This window comes from Mesoplodon mirus (genome assembly GCF_964341445.2).
Source record: "Mesoplodon mirus genome assembly, chromosome: 8".
NCBI classification, from domain to species: Eukaryota; Metazoa; Chordata; class Mammalia; order Artiodactyla; family Ziphiidae; genus Mesoplodon; species Mesoplodon mirus.
Window position 1 is genome coordinate 20,282,097 of NC_138984.1, and position 17,236 is coordinate 20,299,332.

The following is a 17,236-nucleotide window of genomic DNA, read 5'->3' on the forward strand; positions in this document are numbered from 1 at the left end:
AGAGAGAGTTAAACATCAGATTTGTTCTAATTAAAAGTCATTCAATCTGGGCTCTGGTGGGATACAGTCTGATGTAACCCTCATCAACTTCATCAACAATGCCATGATCAATTTTAAGAGTTGAGCTGATGTGGCTTATCAAGGGACCTTAGTTACTATGACAACATAGCCTGGCTTGATGCCCTCAGCCAAAGCCAAGTGTTGGGTGGGTAGCTTGTCTCTCTCAATAGCTTGCTTGGCCCACTCTGGTGGTATGTGTCAGGGCAGCAAGAATGCATTGCCTACTTGTCTCTCTCAAGAGCTTGCTTGGCCCACTCTGGTGGTATGTGTCAGGGCAGCAAGAATGCATTGCCTAAGCTAGAAATGTGGACTGTCTCTGAGGGCTGGAGGAAGAGGGGAATAGAGGGAGGGAGTTCTGATTCCGGTGGTGGAACAAGAGAACAGGTTGTCTAGAAGGACATGTAAGCAGTCCTTGAATCCAGCATCCTTGCTGTTATCCACAGTTACTCACAGTTTATGTATCGTGGGTATTGTTCTAGGGCAGGGAAAGAGTGGAGCCAAACCAGGAGCAAATGACAAGGCACATTCCAGATCTGGTACATAGGTATAAAGTTGACCTTGGAATACAGTGGGTGTGGCTGGGGATGCCATGACTTTATAGGAGGTCCCTAAATTTAATCTTTGGAAAGAGACATGTTCATCCCAAGTATACCTTCAGGGCCTATCTTCACAAAGAGACACATCCTAATTTGATGACTAGAAGGACACTAGAAGTTCTGTCTTCTCCCCATCCCAGCCTTTCCCCATCCAGGCAAAAAAGGACCATGAATAATCTCATTCCTTTTCCCTTGTTGATTATTAATTAATTTTAGCTTATGGAACATTTTTAATAAGAACAGGTTCACCTCACTGAAATGGAATTTGGGCTTGAAAGGCAGGAACTTAGGACTTTGAAAAGTTTTGTAGAAAAGGCATTGCTGTAAGGGCTCCTCTATTACCAAATGCCATTCCCCCTGGAGGGAATGAAACCACTCCTCCAAAGTGACTCATCTTGCAGGTGACAAAGTGGCTGTGGTCTAAGTTTCTGGTGCAGTAAGCTTGATACTATGAAGAATATGTTATTTGCCTTCTTTCCTCAGCCATCTTAACTTTCTGACATCTCTAGAATATACCAGGATTTTTCCTGCCTACACACTCCACTGCCCTGGTGTTTGCATGACTGGCTCTTTTTTATTCTTCAAGTCCCTGCTCAAGGTCAGCTTCTCAAAGAAGCCTTCCCTGACCACTCAATGTCTAAAGTAGGTGTTCAGCTCTACCTCCCCCAATATGCTCTAGGACAGCCCTCTAGTTCTTTCTTTTCTGACTCTCTTCACAACTCTAATTGCATTTATGCATTATTCACTTGTTTGTTGTCTTCAGAGTGTGAGCTCTATGAGGGCAAGCCTGTCTTGTTCACTGCTGTATTTTCAGGGTACAGGACCAACCTATTATAATTAGAATATTTAAGTCTATCATGCACACTTCAGTACTTTGGTAATTTCTGGGGATGTGAGTTGGACACAGACTCTTAAATCTTAAGGTCTAGTTGGGAAGACAGAAAATTTGTCAGTAGCACTTGTGATAAGTGCTTTGAGAGAGGGAGGACAGGGGGCTGCTGGAGAAACACCCAGACAAGCCTGCAGAAGTTAGAGGAGGCTTCCTCCCAGAAAATAGAAGCCCTGAGACCCAAAGAAAGTAGAAATTAACCAAAAGAAAGAGGGAAAGAGTTCTGGCAGAAGGGATAGCATGTGCAAAGGCCTTGAGGTGGGAAAAATGATGGCACTTCTGAGGACGTGGAACTTTAGTAGGTACAAGAGGGCTAGCAGCAAGAGATGAGGATGGAGATACGGCAGTGCCTAGAGCACAGCATGGCGAAGCTATACTAGATTTGGATTTTATTCTGTACGAAATGGAGAGCTACTGAAGAGTTATAAGTAGAGAGAGGCATGAGTTGATGTTCACTTTTGAAGGATCACTCTGCTTTGTGGGAAGCAAGGGATTGGAGGAGCAAGACTAAAGAAAGGGTAAACATATAAGGGTATATTGGTCGCCCAGGAGAGCAAAGATGGCAGCCTGGGCTAGGAAGGTGGCTTTGGTTATGGAGAGCATAGGAATGGTTCATTAATATTTAGGAGCAGGGTCTAAAGATAGGTGATTGACTACAAGGGAAAGTGGAGTGCTGGAGTGCTTAGTGAGGCTTTGGTGGAGATAAGGATGAGGCCCATTTTACTTGGGCATCTGTGTGGGTGGTGATGGCATTCATGGAGATGGGAGAGCCAGGGGGAGGAGACATACCAAGTATGTCGTCATCTTTGAGCCGCACGTTCTTTTCTCTTTCCCTTGGGAAATTCCAACTGCCCTAGAGACTAAGTGCCATCTCCTTCTTGACTTTCCCTCTGAACCCTCCTCTGAACCCTAGCACCAGGAAATAGCCCATACCCTTTGCCACTTGTGTATGTTGTTATGAATTATTTTATCCAAGTTAGTCTTGTCTTTCCAACTAGGTGCTGTGCTTATTGGTGGCAGAACAATTTGTCTCAGTGACTGCCATGGGGCTAAGTACATGGCAGATGCTCAGTCCCTGGGGACTGTGTTTGTCAGCTTTCTACAGAGAAACAGAACAAATAAGATGTGTCTATATAGAAAGAGATCTTTGTAAGGAATTGGCTCAGGCAATTATGGAGGCTGGCAAGTCCAAAATCTGCAGTGTGGGCTTGCAGGCTGGAGACCCAGGAAGAACTGATGGTGCAGATGAATTCTGAAGGCAGTCTGCTGAAGAATTCCCTCTTACTCGGGGAGGCAGCTCTTTTTGTTCTATGCAGGCCTTCAACTGATTGGATGTGACCCACTTATATTATGGAGGGCAATCTGCTTACTCAAAGTCTGATTTAAATGTTAATCTCATCTAAAAGCACCCTTCAATTGTTATAAGGAGTTAATGAGTCAGATATTTCTAAGGCACTTTGAGCGGGGTCTGGCACATAAGAAATACTGTGTAAAGCTGCATTCAATGAATAAAACCTGTCCAAAACAAAACAAAACACAAAACCAACAACCCATGCCCTTCAAGTTGACACACAAATTCACTATTACAGGGACTATAAGAGTGATTTTATGCAAATCATGATCATGCTTTTAGGCTAAATGTGTGGTCAGGTTGGCAAGGTGGCAAGGCTATAACTTCTTGGATTTCACAGGCTCATATATTAAAGTTGAAAGAGAATGCCTGGGCCCAGAGAGGTGAAGTCATTTTCCCAAGTTCACCCAGCAAGGTACTGCCAGTAGTGGAACCCAGGTTTCTAGACATCTAGAAACATTTGCATTTTTTCTACTGCATCTCACAATGGACAATGTGTGTGTGTGTGTGTGTGTACGTGTGTGTGTCCCTGTCAAGAGGCCAAGATACCTCATTGGAACTGTGACTTGCAATTTTTAATTTGGAAATTATAAAACATGAATAAAGGAGATACTTTTCTCCAGCTGTGTATTCTTTGTCACAGAGCTTCTAAAAACAACAGTTTGGGCTGGAATACAGGAAAGGTATGACACAACTTAAGGCCTTCATCAAAAATAGCCAGTTCTAGGTCACTGAACTGAGGCAGCCTCACGCCTGGGAGCCCTGGACAGTCTGGATTTACATGGGCGCCTTGAGTCCTGAGGGCAAGGTGGAAACCTGTCAAGTTGGAAGAGACAGGCAAGATCTAGGATCCAAACTAGAAAGGTGAGGGTCACTCCAGACGAGAGGTGCACACCAGTCACCAGGCCTCACACAGGCCCAGAATCTAGAGTACCAGCTTGGGATGAGTTTGGGATTTCTAGTTAAGCATAAGAAAATTAGGTAGCCCATGGAATTTAGACCAGAATACTTGGGACACATTCTGGGTCAGGGAATAGCCTGTTAAACTCTGCTCCAGGTAACTGGGGTGTGACGATTGAGCCCAGGGTCTGAATGCCTTGGGTTTAATCTCTCTGTCTGTTTCTCCATCTCTCTGTCTCTCTCGTGGGCTGGAAAATGTGGCTGGCATGTGCTGCTCCTCTGAAGGCCTCGTAGGTCTGCACATGAGGGTAAGCCCACCAGGAGTCTAGCTTCTCAGGGGGCCCTCCCTGGACTCCTAGAAACTCTCTGGGCAGCAGCAAGAATTCAAAGCAGTTGGCCTCTTTCATAAAGCCTTTAATGCAGCAAAATTCAACATGATATATATATATGGACAGGCCTTGGAGGATGCTATAATAGGATTTGATCTGCATAGTTTCAGTACTTGTCAAGACAGTAGAAGCAGATACCAATTATGTCCCCAGGATGCCAACTACCCAGATGGCAGAGAACAATCCATTTGTCAGCGTGGTCCACTGACATTCTAGAGAACAGAAATTCCCCAAATTTCAGAATTTGTGAAATGGTAGAGACTGGATTCATTGTACTTTCTTTCCTCTAAAACTGCTGTATGGCAGGATTTTATTTTCTTAGCTAAAAGGATTCATATTTAGCTTAGTACAAAAGAACTTGGAACCCCACAGATGTCACAAGGGAGAGCTCAGGAGTCAGTGCAATTTGCAGCCACCTTTTCAGAGCCCCCCCCACCCCGTCCCAGACCCTCAGGCCACGCCTTGAGTGCCACATTTCAGTGAATACCTAATGGATAAATACATTAGGCACCAAGACCCTAGCTGGTGGGGAGTATGGAAACCTGGAGGTGTCATAAATTTTCAAGAGCATGGTGAATGTTTGGAGCTCTAATCAAACATGATCTCTGCTATATGTACCAGAGCACCATGGAAAACAGAACTGGGATCACAAAGGGGAAAGTGCAAAGGCCTCTGTAGGGAGGCCAGTAGGCCAGTCCTGCAGACAAACTGAAGAGTAAACTTCAAAACCTCAGTGGGTGGGTGGAGGATGGGTTGGTTTTCTTTTCTATTATTCTTTTTCCATTTGCAGAATTACTCAATAATAGGATGAAAGGAGTTCTGTAGATGTTATAGATTTGGTATTTTAGGAAAAATGTGATAGGACTCCTTGTAAATTTCAATTCACAATGTGGACAGATTATTTTGGGAGGCACTGAAACCAGTTCCCTGCCGGAGAAATGGCCAGAGGCCAGGAGGAGTGATCGTAGCAGCTGCAACGTTGGTCACCAATATTGGTGTGTGTGATGGAGGGGACTGGCTGGTTACATGCAGACTGAACCACTGGAGAGCAGAGCTTCACCTCTCTCCAACCTCCTTTCCAAGCCATGTATGGATTCCGGAACAGGAGGTGTTGGTGGACAGCAGCAAAGATTCCAGGACAGATCTTTCCAAATTTAAAGATCCTTCCTTAGTGGGAAGAGACAGGAACTTAACAAAGTCCAGCCCGGAACTGGACAAACAAATACATCTGTGAGACAGGAATCCCAAATACAAATATGCTAACAATAGGGAGAAAGCTGGAAAAAATTAGCACTAAGAGAGACCTGGGGCAGGAGGAGGGGGACTGTAAATTTGTTTCGTACTTGACCTTGACTTACCACTGGCTGACCCAGGGCTGAGGGATGAGGAATGGTGGGTGGGCGAAGGAGAAGGAGAAGTCAGTACTATTTAGGGCTGCAGACAAATGTAGCTGCAGGTCGTGGGGAAGGGCAGTAAGTGATCTTCTTGTAGACACTAATGAGACCATGGCTGTACAGAACTTAGAGACAAGAGTTCATGTCCTTGGAGTGATAGATTCTGGAAGAGTTTCAAAGAGGAAAGGGTCTGAAAGTCCAGCATGAGGTCGGTTTAGCATCATGACTGAGGTCTTTCTGCTTTGCTAAAGGATAGCATTTTAGGATTTGCTGGGGGTCTGCACAGCCTAAAAAGGGAAAACTGCAGAAAAAAACCAAGGCAGCAAAAGAGACACTAATGTCGCCAGAGTAGAGGATAAAGAAGTGAGAATTAGAAGGATTTTCAGAGCCCATCGTGTCTATTCTCTTTCAGTGTCCAGGAGGAGGGTGATATAGAGGGTGGGGGATGAGTGGTTTTAGCCTCCAGGGTTCCCCTGGGTTTTATAACATAGAATGAAATAAGGGAAGAGACTTGTGTACAGCTCAAGATTGTCCTCACTGCATATGGCTCTAGCTGGAGCAACATTTCTTTTGGGGATAAAGAAGAGGTGAGAAGCTAGAGCTTGAGTAGATATTGGATAGGAACAAACATCAGCAGGGGTAATTTTGGAAACTGGGTGGGTCGTTGGAGCAATCCTGAACAACCTTTCAGGATTGCATTTCCCCCCTAGTGTCCACAGGAAGCCCACAGGTGGAAAGACAGTGGGGGGAAGGGTAGGTGGGAGAAGGGGTTGACATTGCTGGAAGGAGAAGGTGCGCTGATCTCTACCATGAATATCTTTTGGATTCAGGAAATGCCTTCTTTGAGATCTTTTCCACTCCCTGGGAATGTGGGGTTTTCCTCACCTAGTTCTCATAAACACTGTGGGGAATACTGCTTTCAGAGAGATCTGGAGGCTGGCAGGTGTTTTGCCATGTAGGAGACCCTCATAACAACCCCAGCTGCGTTAGCTGGCTTGTGAGTCCTGACTCCACTCCCTGCACCAAGGCTGGGTTGGGTGCTGAAGATTACTGAGGGGTGTGGTTAAAAGCAAAGATCCTAAGACCTCCCCCTCCCAGACCCCCCAATTCAGAAATTTGGGAGTGGGCTGGCAGTCAATATTAAAAAAAAAAGCTTTCCTGATGAATCTGATGTGTGATTGGGGTTACAAACCTCTGTGTCTGAAGACATTGCTCAGAGTTGGGTCCTTATCTTCCAGAAGTTTCTGATGTAAAACAGATAGCATGGTCTTAAAATCTTCAGTACTCTCAGACCATTATAAATAATGACAGTAAATGTTGAACAAATGTGTAAGATTTATATATACATTGTGCAGAACTCAAAGATATATTTGTGTTACTGGAATGTCATAATCAATCTAGACAATGACAAACTATGTTGGCCTTTCATTGGAACACACATTCTCTTTTAGTCTATGGTACAAGGGGACCTTCCTCCTTACCAGCATCTTCTTGGTTTGCTCAATTTTCAAAGCAGTTTCTTTCAAACTGATTTCTAGGGCATAAGAGGCAGAAACCCTGTGTAGTGTGTAAGGGTTTCTTGGGGAGAAGCAGGGCTTCAGAATTCTGTTAAGAATGGGATTTTTCAGGTTGTTTGTATGTGTGTGTGTGTCTGCACTTGTGACATTTGATGGGTTTCTAGATGTTTAAGTGAAATGCCCTTACACCCAACATTTGTGTAAGAAATGCAAGTCAAATAGATGGGTTTTCCGTGAACACACAGCAAAATTTTCAGGATCTAGGGATGGAATTAAATTGACAATTAAATTGACAAAGCAATGACAGTGAGGAGGCCAAAAAAGAAATGGGGAAGGGAGACTCATCAGTTGTGTCCTTCACCTGGAAAGGGGCTGGATTAATTCATTCAAAGAGACAAAGAGTGAGGGAGACTTGAGGAGCTTCCATCACCTCTGTGGATTCCTACAGAGAAGACTGATTTTGTCAGTTCCTCAAACAGGTTAGCAAGTCAACAGAACAGCTTCCCCAGAGCTGGAGACAGTCTTTGCTGCACACCAGTTATTTGCTTGATAAACAAAGCAAAGCCCTGGGGAGTGTTGAAAGAGAGGGGTGCGGCCAATGCCTTTGGCTGACAGTACATTCAGAAGAGCTAAGAAAAAAAAGGTATAAACTTTAAAAATCTTTTAGGTTTTGTTTACTCAGGCAAAAAGGAGTCCAGACTATAGCAATTAACTGAGTGTGATGAATAGATATAGCTGACCTGGCAAAATCAGATCAGCAACTCTTTGTCAGTAGCCTATGTGGTCTTTACCTTCCTTCCCCAAGCCATCCCTCCCCTAAAACACACACACACACACACACACACACACGCACACACACACGCCTGCAAAAACTCAGTTTCACTGTCTCATTTGATTTATTTATCTTTCAGCTCAGGGAACTACATATGCTGAATTTCATTGTTCCCCAATTATTTCATGCAGGAAAATCTTATATTTCTGAAAAACCAGTGTTGTATATTTTGCTGCTACGTCTTTCCTTTCCTTTTTTCCCTTTTTCCTTCTTTTTCTTCCTTTCTCTCTTCCTTTCTACTTCCTTCTACAGGGTCTGCCTAGATAGTGCTGGGTCTATGTTGAGCCTTCACTCATTGCTTTATTCTTTCGCTAAACTGTCTTTAATAAACACCTACTATGTACCAGTCACTGGGCTAAGCTCTGGTGATACAGAGATAAAAGCCATGCTTTCAATCTTCAGACTGTTCATAGTCCAACAGAGAAGTTCTCTGATGCTAAGGAATCAAATTGTATGTACATGATTTGTTGAATATAATTGAATCTTTAATGCTGAAATTTACAACTTTAGAAACTGGTAGGTTGGAAAGATGTTTGAACATGGATTTAAAAACCGTCAAAAGGACTAAAATGGTGAAGCCAATCACACATGGCCAAGGGAGCTTTCATGTCCTGGTACAGCTGTCTAAAGCTGTCCTATAAGTCACCCAGCTCTCAGAACTGGTTTTCAAAAAGGCTGGGAGAGGTCTCCTACACTCCAATAGTAGCTCAAATGTGGGAAACCCAGAGTGAAGGCAAGTGAAGCCAACTGGAGCAATCAGCTCTAGCCACATGTGAATTGAACGGTGGTGAAAATTCTCTAGAACTCTCCTGGGCTTGGCATACTTTTCAAAGTCAGAAGATCTTTCCTCAGATTGCCTAGTTTCTCTGAACTTTGAGAATAAATTTCTCCTTTGTGGTTTAGAAAAGAAGTAGAGTGAGGGGAAAAAAGAAGCAGGAGAAAATATTAGTTTAATAATCCCTCAATTGTAAGAATGGGCAAAATATTCAGGGGAAAATGAACATGATTCAGAGGAGGGACTGGGTATTTGGAAAATAGGGCTTTCTCTGCCCAGCAAAGTCCTTGCTTACTGCAGGGAAGTTCAGATGAGCTTCAGTGTGTGTGAAAGTGGATCTCTTTGGAGCAAATTGTTTAATTTGATCTGGGGATGGAATGTACCTTGTACACCTCCTTCTTCAAGGAACTGACGTATTGCCAGCTTGTAATTCAGTTTACTTAAGATGAGGACAAAACAAATCACGGCATTTCCAGAAAGTCTAGGATGGCAAAAATTCCCCTCTCTGTCTTCACCATTACACACACACACACACACACACACACACACACACAATCTCCATTGGGTGGGGTATCTTGTACCAAGCTCCAACAATTTAGATGCCTATATACCATTTGGCTGTTATTGCATGAAGAAGACTGGGTGTGGTATGAAATTAGCTGGTTGAATTCTTGTCTGAAAAAATGGCAAATGTTTAAAATATTCAATGCTCACTGTTGGTGTACAGTGAATCCTGTCCTTCCTGGGTAAGAATGCTTATTTGGTGGAACTGATCTGTGTAGACCTTCTCATGGTAGAGGAAGAAGAACCTTTGGGTTCACTACCAACAATATTAGATTTGAGGTTTTGAGACCTCAGGAACATGTTGGACATGGTTGTGACTATAAAAATGCATTTGGGGGATTTATCTCTCAAAACATGGGAAAAGAAGTAATTTTAGAAGATTGAACCTATAGATATTTCTCAAGTTATAGGCAATATAGTCTGAGGAATTCTGTATGTCTTTCTAGGTTATGAATTATTTCATGTTATAGGTTTTGTTGGGTTATTCTCTGTTTACTAGGAAACCCCCTCCCTTCCCTCAAAAGGAGAAAGTGGGCTTTTATGATAGTCAGCATATTCAAATTAAAAACAAGGAAAAATACTGTAACTTTGTTCTTAAGAGAGGGACAAAAGATGACTCTGCTAGAAATCTATTCTTGGTTTGGTTGCCTTTGTGTGTATTCCATACAGGTTAAATTTGTCTATGTCTTAATGTCTTCTGAAATTATATTGCACTGATGTGTCCAAAACATTGGCCTTCAACTTGAACTTGAAAATCGGTTCCACAAACAATTGCCTGCCTACATTGAGCCAGGTGCTGAAAACAGGGATAGATACGACCTCAGGTCTCTCTTAAGTTGAGTCAAATTGGTGACCTGCCAATAGAGGGCCCTGAGGCTCAAAGTATGAAACTGCTCTGTCTTGTGTCCCACCCACCTATGACAGTGGGCTTGATCCAGGGAAATACAGGAACATTTTCAAGGGTGAAAGGGGGTCCAGGGAGTGTTTCTTCTGAAACGCTGGGTTAAATGAATCATCCATAACATCACGATCACGGTTACTATTATTATGTTTCATTTGATCTTCAACTCCAGGCCTCCAAAATGGTGGCATGATTTTTATGGGAAGGGAGAATGAAGAGGCATCACCATTTCCAGAGATTTTGACTGAGCAAGTTGGTCTTGCCACTTTTCATAAAGCTGATAGGGTTTAGGAAGTCCCCCGGGCAGCCTAGTCAGTAATTGGACTTTTTAAGATGTATGTCACCTCACCATGAAGCCATTAAATCAAGGCAGAGAAAATGCTCAAAAGAACAAAATCAACTTCTTCCTTAGCCTTACTGGGTGGTGGGGGAGTCTTGTTGGACTTTGTGGCTGTGGTGAGGCATGGTGTCAACAATGTGTGTGTGTGTGTGTGTGTGTGTGTGTAAGAGAAAGAGAGAGAACAGCAGTTCCAAGTTTTGTCTCTTAAAGATAACTCTCGTTCTTAATGTGAATCCTAAAAGAGTAGGATTGGGAGTTATCTCCCAAATACTCTAGTTTCCCTTAACTGTGGATTTGCCGTTCTAGTACCTGCCTAAGCATTTTCAGACTGTCAGATGAAATACACATTATGTTACTGGCTTTCTGGACACGCAGGGCAGTGCTTTCTTTGACTTTTCCAGAGCAGAAGTGCCCCTGGTGGATAAGTCTTCATTTCCCCAGGCCAGATGAGGAGGTGACGCTGGGGACTGGGGGTGGGGTTGGAGGAGGGGAAATGTTAGCAGAGACTCCACCAGTGTTTCCAAGGTCCTCTGGTACTCAGACATAGAGAAGGCTTGCTGCTGGGGGAAGACCTGGGGAGGCCCCACTGTCCCTCCCCAGCTCCCACTGTGGGCTCAGCCAGCCATTCTGAGAGGCACAGCTGGATATGAGGAAAAGTGGGTGAAGCTTTGTGGACAAAGCATTTTTTAGTGACCCCAGTGGGCCCCCTGATCTCTCAGTATGACTTGGGGAGCCATAAAATGCCATCTAGTACTTAAGGGAACTTCTAGGTCATGACTATAGGATCTAATGACACGTGGCCAGAGATGATGTGAAAGTTGAGGCTGAGGGAATGGAACTGGCTTGCCCAAGGTCACTCTGGTTGCCAGTGGCTGAAGCAAGGCCTCCTGCCTTCCAGCCCTGGACTTCTCTTCCTACACCATGAGGCTGTGTGCTTGTGGAATGTCCTCTGGAGATTTTGGGGTGGAGTCATTCTGGCTCCTGGTCTCAGTCTTGACCTAGAGACTTTCACACCACTTTGCTTTTGTCAGCCAGACCCTTCTTTACTTGCTCTCCTTCAGTGCTCCAGCCATCTGCTCAGCCACCCTGAAACTCAGAAAAGAAAGGAGAAATCTGTGTGACCCATGGAAAATTTCACTGCAGACAAAACCAGCCCCAACCCCTCCCTGCTTTGTTCCATTAGCAATCTCGAAGTCAGTTTTCTTTGGCTTGTCATCTGCAGGTTTTCCCAACATTGGAATTGCCCTGACTCCCAGCAGTCCTGCTGGCTTTCCATACCTCAGTCAGAATTTGAAATTTGCTACTCTTCTTAAAATCATTTTTTCTCGGGGTTTGCCCTATCAGCTTGACTTATCTTTTTTTTTTTTAAGATTTCAATATTTTATTCAAGTTTTATTTTAAGTGATGTTAATTACAGCATTTGAAGGGGAGGAACTAATTCCACACAAAATGGAAGACTCTAAAATGTACCCATTAAACTAAAAAATAAACTGAGTGGCGAGAATACAACAGAAGTTCAATTTAGATTCTGAGTGTTGTCACCATGTGATTACAGTCACAGAGACTCTTCCCAGCTTGCAGCTGGAGCTCTTAGAAGCTATTTCATACTCTGGTGCAAGGGCACAACATGAGAAAAAACACAGTTAAGTCCTGAATTATTGGCTTCATCACATCCACCTTCTCCACCCCAAAATGGCACAAAAGAAACAGCCACCACGCCCTGCAGACTACTTTTGGTGTAAAAGAGGTGATGGATTGGGGTGGAAAAAGTCCCTGCCTAAAAAAGTCCCTTTCAGATGAGTTTGTATACACCATCCAACAGCCTCTCCTCAATCAGGGTAGGAAACCAAAGTTCAATTCTCAGGAAGTCACAATTTCATTCATTTACTCAATACGAATTTACAAAGTGCCTGCAAATTATCAACTTCCACTTGCAGCCATTTCTAGGTAAAAAAGAAACCTGACATCTCTAGAGGGGCCAGCAAGCTCCCCCTCAAGTCTACAGCTGAAAGGACCTTTTTTGAAATTGGGTTTCTTCTGTACCTCTGAAAGGGTAACACCCTAAAGCTGAATCATCTTTAACCTGGAAGTCTAACATGATATTTAGCGATACTTGCATCCCAGACATACAACATTAAAAGGTACACTAAATTCTGAAGGTAGCTATGCTGCAAAATAGTTTAAAATTAAACGATTGTACAGTATCCATTTATGCTTGAAACTCCAGTCCTAGACCAAGCTTGTGGCCACCAGCGTTGACATTCTTGCCATCCAGCAGAGCTGACAGTGTCAGTTTGATACCTGGCTTTAGGGTCTGAGTATATCCTAACCCTATCAGGCTGGAGTTGTTCACTTTAGCCGAGAAGCAGGCGTCAGGGTCGATCTGGTACTTGGCTGCTATTCTGAAGCGAGTGTTACTGTTTCCTGCTGTCCAGGCCAGATTAACAGCAGTCTCCAACTTCTTATTCACCTTCTGATAAATGGAGCCACCAAACTCTGTCCCATCATTTACATTAGTGTGAAGCTGGAACTCATCAGTCTTGTAGCCAACTGCAAAGTTGCTCTGGGTCACTCGAGACTTTGCAGTCTCAAAATTCATCTGGTAGCCAGCCAGCCAGCCCTCGTAACCCAGCACTAGAGCACCCCAGATGGAAGGCCCGACAATGTCGAAATCCACGTCACAGCCCAGGTTGATATGTTCCCGCTTGTACCCTGTCTTGATTTTAGCATTCTTTTTCCCAGTGTTTGGTGAGAAGGATGAATCGAAGGTCAGCTTCAGGCCATGTGCAAGCTGATCTTCCACAGTAATCTCCATGCCTAGTGTGTTGTCAGTGTTCCATTTCTCCGTAAACGTCAGACCATATTCGGTCCATCTGTACTTGGTTTCCAGACTGCCCGTCACTTTGGTGGTCTCGGTGTTGGCTGAACCTGAGCTTGTAAATTCCAATCCATTCTCAGATTTTGTTTTCAAATCAAGTTTTATTAAGCCAAACCCATAGCCCTTGGTAAAGACATCCCTGGCAGATTTGCCAAGATCAGCATACATGGGAGGCACAGCCATCTTCTGCACCCCTCTTTGCAGGTTGCACACCTTGGCAAACGCTGTTTTCTGTCCTAATGACCAGACATCTAGGAATCATGCTCCATGCGTTGTGAATCCTCCAGGAAGAATGGACTCACAGCCATGGTGTGGGCTCAGCTTGACTTATCTTGCACTCACTTTGTTTTTGGCTCTGATTTTTTTTTTTTTTTCATATTGAAATTTGAACTGGCTAACAGACCTGTTGGTTTCCTCCATCACTAGCTTGATGTAAATTGGTTTTGGGTCTTAAGTAATTGTGAAATTGTTGAAATGTGTCTCTGGCACCCAACCGCCTCCTTTTCCAGCCCCTTCCTAACTCATACCTTTTCCTTCCCTAGCTTTGTCCAGTGCTAGCTATTTCTCTTGGAAGTATTTACCAATATAACCACGTTATCTGATTAAACCAATTACACTTGTACAATAACAGCATTTCTAAGACAATTTAGGCATCTTCCCATCTCCACTTCTCTTCAGTTGTGCCAGAAGTTGGTGATCTGTAAACTTGGTTGGTCACAGAATATCCAGAGATTTTTGTTCCAAATACAGGTCTCACCAGGGGACAAAAGAAGGGAATCCTTGGGGCCTGGTATTTTTAAACAATATTTCCAGGCAATTCTGATAATTAACTGCTTATCTCCAGTTGGAAGACTCCTTCCGACCCTGAGATTATGTGATGCTATGATTTTATCCTCACCACAGCCCTGTGAAGAATCATAATGATAATAACAGCTGACATATTAAGCACTTACTAAATATCAACTTCAGAGCTAGGCATTTATATGAATTACTGCAGGAGTGAGGATATTCTTAATCCCTCTTCAACAACAGGGAAATTTAAGGTACATATTGATCAACATCAACTGGTAGAGAACTGACTAGTGTCTTAAAATTTCTGTAACTACTGAGGAGTAAAAAATCCTCCAAATTCCCCACTCTGGGTTCCAGAGTTCTTTGTGCAACATGGGATCAGTAAAAGTGGTCTCAGGTCATTCAATCTGCAGTCCAGCTGTGAAGTCCTTTAGGACAAGGAACGTGTCTTCTATTCTACACTCTCCCCTCCCCTAACGCACCCTCACATCCTGCCTGGCAAAGAGAAGGCCCTTAGCAGATGTTTGTTGAACTGGAATTATCTGTAACCCAGGTCTCTTGACTTCTAGCCCAGGGCATTTCTGCTATCAAGACTTAATGAACTCCAGAACTCTAAGGTATAAATTAAGAACAGAGTTTAATTTGTTATATCATGGACAGGTATTTGGGATTTTAAAGACTCAAATCATGCAAATTACAGAGATAATTATCTCGAATGATGGACAAGTGACCATATATATGTGACCCACATATATATGGTCACTTGGTTTTCAACAAAGGCACCAATGCTGTTCAATGGGGAAAGGAAGTGTTTTCAGTGAGTGGTACTAGAACAACTGGATATTAATATGGAGGATAAAAAAAAGAAACCCTAGCCCCTACCTCATAGCATACATACAAGTTAATTTGAAATGAGTCATAGACTTAAATGCAGAAGCAAAAACGTTAAAACTTCTAGTAGATAACATAGAAGAATATCTTTGTAACTGTGGGGTGAGCAAAGATTTCTTAGGCCACAAATTTACAAACCTCAAAAAAAATTGATAAATTGGATCTCATCAAAACTCAGAAACGAATTTCTGTTCATCACAAGATAATATTAAGAAAGTAAAAAAGGCAAGTTATGGTATGGGAGAAAATATTTGCCAAAAGACTAGTATCCAGAATGTACAAAGAACTCTTCAACTCGTTTATAACAAAACAAATTACCCAGTTAAAAAATGTGCACACACACACAAAAATCAACTATACTCCAATAAAAATTAAAAATCATGTGTGCAAGATTGAACAGGATTTCCACAAAAGTATCCAAGTGGCCAACAAGTTGCTCAATATTATTAGACATCAGGAAGCGCAAAATAAATTAACAGAGGTATACATGTTAGAATGGCTAAGATTAAAATGACTGACAATATGAAGTGCTGGTGAGAGTGTGGAACATCTGGAACTCTCATAAGCTGCTGGTGGTAGTACAGAATGCTGCAATCCATTTGGAAAACTGGAATTTTCTAATAAATATCAACATACACTTACTCTATGACCCAACAATTCCACTCCTAAGCATTTATCCAAGAGAGATGGAAATATATGTTTAAGAAAGACTTGCCTAGGAATGTTCAACAGCAGGTTTATTAGTAAAAGCCCTAAACTGGAAACAATCCAAATGTCTCTCAAAAGGAGATCAGGTAAACAAGTTATAGTATATTAATAACATGGAATACTATTTAACAATGAAAAGTCGCTGATACAAACAACAACATAGAGAATCCTCAGAAGCAGTATATTGAGTAAAAGAAGCCAATCACAAAGACTTCATGTTGGATGATTCTATTTATATGAAGTTTGAGAGCAGCCAAAATGAATTTATGATGGTAAGTGTTAGAAACATGATTATCTCAGAGAGGGAGGGAAGATGTTATTGACTGGGCAGGGGCACGTATAAACTCCAGTTATCTGTTGTCAAGTAACAAACTCCCCCTAAACTAATGGCTTAAAGCAACGACTGGCTCATTCTATCCCACAATTTTGTGGGTCAGGAATTCAGGCAGGGTTTGACTGAGAGATTTTTCTTTTCTGTGTGGCACTGATGTGTAGGCTGGCCTTGAGGGTCCCAGACAGATTCCTTGCATATCTGACACCTGCAGAGCTGGTTAGAAGGCGGGGCTCAGCTGAACCCTTGACTGGAGCACCTGCATGTGGCCTCTCCACCATGGTGACTTCAGGCGGTCAAACTTCTTACTTGGGCTGAGGGCATTGAGAATGAGTGTTCAGAGACTAAGGTAGAAGCTACATGGCCTTTAACTGGTGTAGCCTTGGCTGTCACACAGTATCACTTCTGCTGGATTCCACATCAAGGCAATCACAAGCCTGCCCAGATTCAGAGAGAGCAACATGGATCCCACCTCTCAATGGCAGAAGTGTCAAAGAATTTGCAACCATGTTTTAAAACTTCCCTAGGAACTTTCTGGGGCTGATGGGAATATTCTAAATTTTGATCTGGGTGGTATGGTGGTTACGAGTGTGTAGAAAATTATTGAGCCATATACTTAAGATTTGCCCACTTTATGTAGGTTACACTGCAATTTAAAATCTCTGCAGAGTGCTTTACATACAACACTCTCATTATTTTCACAACAATTCATGAGTTAAAAATTATTATCTCATTTTACAGATATACTATTTCACTTAGTAGCCTGGCCAATGCCAGACAGAATCAGGGTTCAAATCCAAGTTTATCTGATCCCAAAGTGTCTTGTCTTTCCACTAATATCCTGTTACAGGGACAAAATGGTTCATTCATTCATTCATTCATTCATTTATTCTTCAGTTAATGTCTATTGAGAACCCACTGTATGTTGGGTCCCAGGCTAAGAACTGGGGATATAAAGGAGACTAGCATATATCCTTGCCTTCAAGGGGCTCATGACCTAAAGGAGGAGACAGATATGTATATAAATGTCAATCTATAATGTGTCCAGTATTATATGACACTGGATACATTTTCTGAACTCCCAAATCAGGATCCCATGAAATATTTGGTATCCATGGACAGAAAAGG

At 42.8% G+C, this 17,236-nt stretch overlaps 1 protein-coding gene across 1 annotated transcript; it reads right to left on the minus strand.

Annotated features, from left to right (window-relative positions):
• Window positions 1–12,135: 12,135 nt before the first annotated feature.
• LOC309809702 (non-selective voltage-gated ion channel VDAC1-like) lies at window positions 12,136–13,571 on the minus strand. Its single transcript, XM_082631074.1, has one exon. The coding sequence runs from the start codon at window positions 13,567–13,569 to the stop codon at window positions 12,718–12,720; it is 852 nt and encodes a 283-aa protein (XP_082487200.1). The 5' UTR covers window positions 13,570–13,571; the 3' UTR covers window positions 12,136–12,717.
• Window positions 13,572–17,236: the final 3,665 nt, after the last annotated feature.

What these genes read in the sequence shown, in the direction of transcription:
- LOC309809702 (XM_082631074.1), bottom strand. Translation starts at nt 13,569, where the DNA reads ATGGCTGTGCCTCCCATGTATGCTGATCTTGGCAAATCTGCCAGGGAT.